At 38.4% G+C, this 10,296-nt stretch overlaps 1 protein-coding gene across 2 annotated transcripts in view; it reads left to right on the top strand.

Moving 5' to 3' along the window:
• The window catches only part of LOC147727734 (uncharacterized), a 199,320-nt gene extending 189,609 nt beyond the window's left edge, over positions 1 to 9,711 (top strand). For both annotated transcript variants that reach the window (XM_086961733.1, XM_086961732.1), the window contains one exon: positions 8,227 to 9,711. In XM_086961733.1, coding sequence (XP_086817859.1) covers positions 8,227 to 8,918 — 692 coding nt within the window. In that variant the 3' untranslated portion in view covers positions 8,919 to 9,711. The remainder of the gene's footprint in view (positions 1 to 8,226) is intronic.
• Positions 9,712 to 10,296: the final 585 nt, after the last annotated feature.

Genomic DNA, 10,296 nt, shown 5'->3' on the forward strand with positions numbered 1-10,296 from the left:
ATACTCACAGATTTGAAAGGACCAGTGTATGGAGTTTTTTTTTATTCCATAAAGGTCCACAGGATTACTAACGGTATCAATCTGGCCCACATGGTAGTGCTAGATTGCTCTGCAGGCCAGTCTAACATTGCCTGGCCACTTAGTGTTTATAGAATGTGGAGCTATGTTGTGGACACAGATATAATACCTTGAAGCCCTCCCTACCTTTCGCTAGACACCAGAGGAGAGCTGCTTAAGAAAGGGATCTTTATAAATGTAGGGTAGCTGAGTGGGACTCTGACTCCTTCACTGCATCACCTTTTTATTATTTTGCTTATCGTTTGAACCTGCTGTTTCTGTTGTGGTTCAGTACTCTGTGACTTGCTAGATTGCTTGATCGAAAGGGATCTTTGTGGCCTGAAAAAATGTCCTTTTTGCCTTTTGGGTTAGTGGTGTTTCTGTAGCTCAGACAGTGGTCTGCCCCTGATGACTATCCACATGTGAGTGGAGACACTGACCAAGAGCTTCTAAGGCCCTCAAGTAGCGAGGTATTCTCTTTTTGGGCAACTGACACCACTATAAGGAAATAGGGTTAATATAATTGAACAGTTCACACATTTTCTGAACTCTGCAACACTGACACCCTCTTTTGTAGTTTAGCAGGTTTACTGTCTGCTATTTGATAGTATATTTGTTTTGTTTTTGTATTGTTTTAGGTGTTCGCAAACATTAAGGTTGAGAACAATAAACATTTCAGACTCGTAACAAAGTAAGTCCAGAGCATGGATAGCAGCAGCTAGTGATCGCTAAGCATAATTTATAATTCGACAGACGACCAGTTGTTCCACTGGGGTAGAGAGTACATTTCTCGGTCCCCCATGGTGGAGTGACTCTCTGCTGAAATTTGTAAATGACCATCAAGCAGGCGGTCGTTAATAATGCATTAACATTAACCCTCTTTATGTTGTTTCTGTCAATGCATTTAGAAACTGGATTTTCTTTTTGAAAATAAAAAGTAATGATTATCTCGACATGGGAGTCATCCCACATGGCGAGGGGGCATTATTTGCATTTTACTGTCCCTCGCCGCCAGAGTTTGCCTGGCGGTGATGGACTGTAAAAAATGACTATATGTCTGCCCATTCTGATTGAGTGGGTGGACATATAGCCATTTCTCTGACAGCCCTTACTCATTCAGGCCATCAGAGAGGTTTGGCTATGGTGGTGACTGAGTAGTCACCGCTGTAGCCAATCCTATGGTCTATATGCATCAAAATCAGGCGGGCGGATCATTATGCTGGCAAGTAAGGATACTCCTTCGCTGTTGCATTTTAAAATTTGCAGAGTTTTTTTAAAGCTTGAACATAAACCCAACAGGGTATTAGAGCTCCGTACATATAGCAGTATGGTTGTACATGCAAGAAAATACAATGCAGGGAACAATGCAAATACAAACACAGATTGTTTTTTTTCTATTGCATGGGTATAGTCTGAAAGGACATTGCTTTAGCAACAATATAAGAAGGTTTACAGTGTTTACACATCTAGAGTTGCAGTCGTTACTTTCAGCAGATGTTCATTTTATTACAGATGAGCATATTTAAAAAATACACCTTACAGAAGTAAAAAGAATACAATTGTTGCCTACACGTGATATAGGAGATTGTAATCAGTGTCCTAAATAGAGCCCTCTTATTCAAATTGTTCAGCAAACTGTCTAGCAATGTCTGTACGAATGGTGGCAGCTCCTGTCCCACATGAAACCATAAACCTGATGCACACATACTTTGGGGGCTGCAAATCTTTAAGGCCAGTGGCATCTGACTTCCAACCAACTCCAAATGACTGTTTCAAGTTATAGACTTCACAATCAGTACTTCTCAAACCTGTCTTAAACCCGGGTGACCTTTTTGATGCCTTATTACTGAGCGTTTATGGTCTTTCACATTTATAATATTCAAAAGGCTTCTCCCTGGTCTATAATTTCTCATCAAGCTTTAGCTATTCCTTTGTAATGAATGTCTTGTCTTGTCATACTGAAGACAGATACAGTTTCTCTCTGGAATGCATGTTGACACATCATGCCCCTCCTGTGAGAAAACTCTTTGCAAGAAAAAGTTGTTTCTGCCAATGTGGACTATCTGAGCAGCACCTGTACACATTTTTTTTTATTTATTGTATTTGTCCTCATTTGCCATCAGATAATTCAGAGCTGTTGAATTTACTCCTGTGGCCTCCCTCTCAAATAGCACCAACTGGAGAGCTCTGTATCTAGATGGAAATGCTTTACACAGAGCCTTTCTACATACTTGTTCTGTATAATCCTGGGTGCCTTACAAAACTAGAGAGATAAAGTAAAACAAGTGTAAAGTCTTAATCATCAGACTGATTTCCCTATTGATCAAGAGTGCCCAACCATTCCTCACATGGACCCCAAAAATCTATTCTATTATCCCTATTATTTTTATATTTTTCTTATTTAACTCCATCCATCTTCATTGTATATTTGATGGAGATCACCCAGTCTAAAAAAGTTGGGGAAATATCCTTTATCCACTTTTTGCAAATTTCTCTTCTTGCAAGAAAAATCAAATATAAACATAACGTATTTTCCCACCTGGATATTTAGGCCAAAAATATATTCCATACCTTTATTTACCTCTGCCCAGAAATGCCGAATCTTGGAACAAGTTAAAAATATGTGAACATCATCCCCATCAACCAGGAGACTCTTTGGGTACTTTGGCGCTGGACCTTTCGAAAATGTTGTAAGCTTAAGGGGAGACCAATACACCATGTGAACACAAAAGATATGATTCCTTCTTAACTTTGCAGGTTGTACTTTAGTGTACAAGATGTCATGAGATACTTGCCATATATCTTCAAGATGATTGCCAGGCAAGCACTCTCCCCACAGCTCCGTCTGTAGTTTAAACTATCCTTCCTCCAGGTCCAGCATTAACCAGTAAAAAGTTGTTACCTCCTTCGTTTTTACAATTTTTCTCCAAAGTACATTTTCTAGTTCATTAGACTAGCCTACCTCAGTCCTGCTAGTTTAATACCAACTTTTTATTTGCCAGTACTTAAATTTAGAAAGCCGGTTGTTTTCAAGTGAATTCAGCTCGTCCTAGGATTGCAGAGACCCTTCCGATATTATCTGTTCCAAGTGCAGACCTGCCTCTATCGGAGGAGTTGACAGAGAATCTCTAGTCCACCCTGGCGATCCTGGAGCATTCCAGATAGGAGCTAGAGCACTAAAGTAGCTAATCTTCAAAGTTTTCTTATTCTTGACCCAAGTATCAGAAAGACCACTTTGTATTTTTAAGCGAACTTTCTTGAAAAATCTCGGGTCTCTGCATTTGTATCGAAAGCCCTGACTCCCACTCTCAACATCTGTGAGCATCTCCTTAAACATCACACCCACAGCCTAACCATCTGGTATGTCCATCAGGATTTTACCTGCCCTCAGTGAAAATGTCCTTGCATACAGAACTAACTCAGGTTGGCATAATCCCCCTTGTTTTTTTTTTGCTACGCAACTTCCTCCACGATATTCTAATACCTTTTGAAGCTCAGATAAAGGTGTTTCATTTCAACTGGAGAGTCTTCAAGCTTTTTTCATTGGATACCAGTGGGATATTCTGTAATATAAACATTAACTTGGGCAACAGCTTCATTCTGATTAAATTCACTCTACCAATCAGAGTCAAAAGTAAATAGACCCAACCCATTAAGGAGTTATGTATTTCTTTCGTGATCCTTTGAAGGTTTGTTTCTGCAATCTTATCAATATTATGGGTAATCAGTATTCCCAAATACCTAATCACCTTTTTAGTTGGATAAGCACAGGTGCCCAGATTCCATGCCATACATTCAGTTTATGTAGCTTTTATTTCATATCCCGAAACACTCCCAAACTTATTTGCTTCTTCATACATCAACGGGATTGAGACATTCACGTTCGATGTATAAACTATTAAATCGTCGGCATATAGCGCCACCTTCTTTTCCCAATCTTCACATTTAAAAGATTGTATACTTGAGTAATGTCTGATCTTTTCAGCCATAGGCTCGATATATAGATTAAAAAACATTGGCAATAAAGGGCATGCCTGCCTAGTGCCTCTCTGGATTTGGGGCAGATAGATTACCATTTACTAAAATTCTCGCTATGGGGGCTTGATATATCAGAGAAATTGACCTGCAAAAGTTATTTCCTAGATTATATTCTTTTAGTATGTGTTTTAAGGGGGGCCAGTTTACTCTGTCGAAAGCCTTCGTAGCATCTATCGTTTATTATAGCTAGCGGGATTTTGTATACGTAGCTATATCAATCGCCCCAATCAAATTATAAGTGAGCTGTACTATTCCTCTCTCTCTAACAAATCCCTTTTGGTCCCTGTGGAGAAGGCACTCTGATACCCCATGCAACCTCTCTGCCAATATTTTTGCAAAGATCTGATAATCAATATTGAGCAGAGAGATGATCCGATACGAATCACAAGATCTTGGTGATTTATAGGGTTTAAGGATTAGCGAAACCATTGCTTCATTCCACAAGGGTGGGATATCTCCTCCCTCTTCAAAGATATGGGCAAATAATGTAATCAAAACCTGGATAAGAACAGCCCTTAGAACTTTGTACACTTCCGCACATAACCCATTCGGGCCTGCAGCTTTCCCAGATTTACCCAAATCAATGGCTTTCCCGATCTCAGTTCTAGAAATCAGCATATCCATATTATAAGATTAATCATCGGTTATTTTTTTAATAGGGGTCTGACCCAGCCACTTTCTTATTTCTCCTTCTTGAACATTTAAATCATCATAATAGACTTCCTCAAAGTATGACTGAAAGGCCTTTTCAATTTCATCTGAGGTCTTAAGTATACCCCCCAGGACAGCAGAATTCAGCTCATTAATAGTACCATGGTCTTCCATGCCAGAAGCTCCCCACAACTCTCCTCATACTCAAAGTGAGCTAGTTTACTAGCCTGCCATTTCTTTTTTTCAACCTTAAGTCAAGAACAGCTGCCAGATCTGATTTAAGAGATTCTAACCTTGCTGGCATGTTCGTATCTGAGGGGTTACTCTGATGTGTAATTATGTGATTTTCTATTGTGTTTCTTTTTCTATTCCCTCGACTTCTGCTTTATACTTTTTGTGTCTGGCAAGTTGTAGGGTGGTTATTAAACCCCTTAAAAAAGCCTTGAATGCATCCCAAAAGATATGAATCGGGGCAGTACCGAGGTTAATTTGAAAGAAGGCCTCTGTTTCTGATAACTTCTCAATTATTTATTTTCCAAAAGGATGGCACGCTCCACAGCCCATCTCCTGATAGTTGGTCTAACTGGCACCTTAAGAGTCAATGACACTGCTGAATGATCAGAAAGATGTTCCCCTACATGGTTGACATCCTGGACCCATTTCTTTAAAACTGTACTCAAGAGAAAGTAGTCTATTCTAGACTTATGATTGTATTTTTTATTATGGAAAGTATAACCTCTTTTCTTGCCCATTTTACTCCTCCATACATCATACCAAGCAAGCTGTTTCATTGTGTTTTTAATCAATGCAGCCATTTTATAGTTTAGAATAGCTCCACTTCTCTGTGATTTATCAAGTACATGATCCAGGATCACATTAAAGTCTCCAGCCAGTATTAATGGATCTGTGTAATTCAATAATTCAGACAATACATTTTCCCCTGGATCGTCAGTGTTCGGGCCATAATATCCTGTACACATTTATTGCTTTGGTTACTTCCCAGTATGGATTTTCAGATGTTGCATTGATAGTCCTTTCGTAATGATTGCTTTATCACGTTTTGTATCGCTCCGGTGTGGAGGACAGGTGTCCTACTAGTAATGACTTTCTGATGTTACATCAGCTTTGCATTAGCTTTGCCTTTGTAAAGGATGCCTTGCAACACTCTGAGTGCAGTGATATGCATTCTCCACTGTCATGACTTCTCCTTTGTGTTAACTTACTGTTATTGCGATAGCTGTGCTCTGCCAATAAATTAATTGTCACATTCAGTACCTTGATACTGTTACTCTCCAGGGTGGATTTTTTGATGTTGTATTCGATCTTTCTTTTTGACAAAGGCCTGGACACATTTGTTGTGAAATGCTTTCTTAGTGTCATTACTATTTTCCATGTGGACTTTGATGGTATATTAGCTGTGCCTTTCTAATAAATGTGTTGTTGCATTCAGTACATTCATATCATTTCTCTCCTGTGTGAACTAACTAAAGCTGTGTTAGGTTGTTTTACTAACAAATGCCTTGTCACAGTAAGTGCACTGATATGGTTTTTTACCTGTGTGGACTTTCTGATGGAGCATTGGTTGTGCTGTGCCCGTCCAATAGTCTAATAAATGCCTTGTCACTTTCTGAACATTCACGCAGTTACTTCCAAGAACACTTTGTCACATTCTGTGCATTCATAGAAATTTTCCTCAGTGGGGTTTTTTTATGTTGTTTTAATTCTCCCTTGCTAATAAATGACTTGCTTCATTCAGTGCAGTCTTCAGTGTGGACTTTTATGTTGCGTTAGCACTCCATTTTTATGAATATATCATCACGTTCAATACTTTTATATAGTTTCTCTCCTGCGTAAACATTCTGATGTCATTAATTTTGGTTTTGTAATAAAACTCTTGTCACATTCTGTACATTAATATGGTTGTTCCCTAGTGTAGATTTGTTGATGCTGCGTTAACGTATTCTTCCTGTGTAAGACTTTATTACATTCTTAACATACATAGGATTTCTCTCCATGTGGATTTTCTCATGTCGCTTTGGCTCTCCAGTTGTTATGAATACTTTGCCCCATTCAATATGTTGATATGGGTTCTTCCCCAGTGTGGATTTTCTGATGTTGTTTTTCTTCATTTTATTTTAAATGGTTTGGCACATTCTGTACATTGATATGGGTTCTCTTCTGTGTGAACTTTCTGACGTTGAATTACATTTTGCTTTCTGACAAATCCCATGTTACGTTCAGTGCATTCAGATGGCTTCTCCCCAGTGTGGAGTTTCTGATGTATTTTTAAACGTTGATTTGCAATAAAGGCCTTGTCACATTCTGTTCATTGATATGGTTACCCCCCAGTGTGTATTTTGAGATGTTGCTTTAGCTCTCCATTTGTTATAAATGCCTTGTCATATGCTGTCCATTCATATGGTTTCTCCCCAGTGTGGATTTTCTGATGTCATATTAGGTCTCCATTTGTTATAAATGCCTTGTTGCAATCTGTACATTCATACAGTTTCTCCTCGGTGTGAATTTGTTGATGCCGCTTTAGATTCTTCTTCCATTTGAATACTTTTTAAATTCTGTACATGTATTTGGTTTCTCTCCATTGTGGACTTTTTGATGTTGCATTAGGTATCCATTTGTTATAAGTGCTTTGTCACATTCAGTGCTTTCATAGGGTTTTTACCCAGTGTGGTCTTTCTGATGTTGCTTTAACTTTTTATTTGCAATACATGTTTTCAAAGTTACTTAAGACATTTATCAGGTAGACCTAGGGTTTTTCTGCACAACTTTTTAACCCAGAATAGTTAAATGAGGATGATCTGTATGTCCCTCCTTATTAAACTTTATTGGGATTCTCTATATGTTATTCCGCATTGTCATATAATACCAGCATACAATAATTTGATACATCATAAATATATCTGAATCTGGTTATATTAGTTCCTCCCCTTTACAAACTAAAAGTTATCAAGTTCATGTGCTGCTGCAAAGCAATGCAAAGTGTTCATATGGTATTTACTTGCCAGCCCTGCTTTGTTCTACTTCGAGTCAAGGGGATGGTCCATGGTTGATACTTGAGTATTCCTGGGCAGCCACCCATGGTTTTTGATGTAAAACTGTATCTACTACATTTGTTAGATTGAACTTTGCATGTCTCCTTAAGGCAGGCGCAAAGTTGGGGAAACATTATTGCCTTTCTCCTTATATTTCCTATATTTCATGTGTGCTTCACAGTATGTCATACATCCAAAGAGCGAAATGTTTAAAAAAATATCTACACATTGAATTTTGTTGTGCAAGTGAGCGCTAGCCAGCCTTAAAGTAAAGCTCTGTACTGCTCTATCCAACTACTGTGACGCAGTGATGCAGGTTTGGCTGTTGCACTGCTTTGTAAATGTGCACCTAAATGTTAACAATAACATCTTGTACTTTTCCCTTGCAGTTAAAATGCTAATGATTTGACTTTGATGTTTCACCCAACAGGTGGTGCTGTCAGACACAGAATAAGAAAGCTAAGTGATTCTGAAACGTGTCCTGCAAAAACACAATCATACAAAAAGTCATCAGAAAAAGACACATCGAAAGTGGTTCAGAGCTCTGGGAAGGAAGCACCCTATAACAGCCATTTATGGTCAGAAATCATCCGGGTACTGGGGGGTGACAAACCTGCATGTGAAAGCGCTGTGAGTGATGCAGAACACTGTCCTGTATATCAGGAACCCCCCAGAATTCAAGGATCGGAGTATGATGATGCCTGGGAGAGTAATGTTAATCAATCAAATTCACTTACATATCCAACAGACCTGCAGCCGAAGCAGATGCTGTATACCTGTAGCGAATGTGACAAAAGCTTCAGTAGAAGAGAATACCTTCTTAGGCACTTGAGACTGCATACTGGCGAGAGGCCGTACCAATGCAATGAATGTAACAAGAGCTTCAGTTTGAAGGGAAATCTTATTGTGCACAAAAGAACACACACAGGAGAGAGACCCTATCATTGTGCTATATGTGGGAAAAACTTTAGCCAGATGGGAATTCTTGGTAGACACATGAAGACGCACATCGGAGAGAAACCTTATCAATGTACTGAATGTGGGAAAATGTACAGTCAGAAGAGAAATCTTATAACACACCAAAAAACACATACTCAGAACAGTGTACCACATCATATGTAAGGCTGGATCTGGTGGCATAGTGGACTGATGCAGCCACTTCAGGAATCTATGTTTGATCTATTATTCAGAGATTCAAATTCCAGCAAGTCCTCTCATCATGCCATCCATTCAAGCTTGATAAAATGAGTACAGTTGAGAAAAATAAACACCTTATTTCAGCACCAACAGACTCAAGGGTGAATGTGTATTTTACAAAAATATGTTATTTTACCCTATGATGGGCCAAATTTCACTTGTTTCTTGTGGATGGCTAATACTGATCATAGGTCAACACTTGAAGAAAGGCCTTTATGTAGCAAAGCATCAAGTACAGACAAATGTACTGAAGCAAGTTTGTTAATTGGCAATCTCTCTATTTTAAAAACCTCTGCCTGGTTGAAGAAAGGAACATGAAAAAAGAAAAGCAAGTCACAGTCTATGTTTGTGTGTAATAAATAAGCATTGCTGGGCCAATGGCAAATACATGAGAGAAACGTTGTGCAGTGAAATACGAGACCACAAAGTATTTCCTAATAGTACACATCGTAGCTAAACTAGCTATTTAAATTGTACCCAATAAATTTTTTTAAAGCAGTTTTTTTTATTCATAGGCCTTTTTGATTTTAAAAAACAAAGACACATGATCTAAGGAATTAGATATTTTATTCATAGTCCTGTAATATGATGATGTAAATGTGGTTGGTGACTTTCTTGATCCAGTGAATAGGCAAAGAGGATTTTTGAAGGTTATTTTTGTGTTTAGCCAATTTGTTAAGGTTGATGATCTAAAATAAATATTAAAACTATTTATATGAAATGTGGTCTACATTGATCTTTTATTCCTCTTTGCCATTCCATTCACCTTTGACAGAAAAAGGCTTTGTGATGTTGTGTGACATCTATTATGGCAAAAGACATTGTCTTTAAAATAAAAATGTATTCCAAATGTGAGAAGTTAGCCTGGTATATGATGTCCACTATTCTAGTGGGCACCCTGCACCAATCTAAACGACCCTTATGATGGTGGTTGTAAAGTCAACCTTATAGACCAGCTATCCTAGTGGTAGCATGGACCAGCAGTCTTAGGCTAAAACTTCAGAGAGCATGTGAAGCAAGCTGTTTTACCAATTATAATCCCTTAATTATCAAATGAAAGGACACCACACAAGGTATATACAAAATATATATGTATTTATTACTGACACAACCCCTCTGAACTCTTTATGAGGTCAGAGATCGAGATACAGTACAAGTTACTCAATAAGCATACTTTAAGTTGCACAAATACAATTCTGCCCTAGGGGTCTCACGAACCATATACTAAGTAAGTGGTATAAGAACCACTTCAGGAATAGTGAATAGGCCTAGAGCCTAGGGAATTGCTGGGGCTACACTGAAC

Source organism: Lissotriton vulgaris, chromosome 3_1 (assembly GCF_964263255.1).
Source record: "Lissotriton vulgaris chromosome 3_1, aLisVul1.2, whole genome shotgun sequence".
Taxonomy (NCBI): Eukaryota; Metazoa; Chordata; class Amphibia; order Caudata; family Salamandridae; genus Lissotriton; species Lissotriton vulgaris.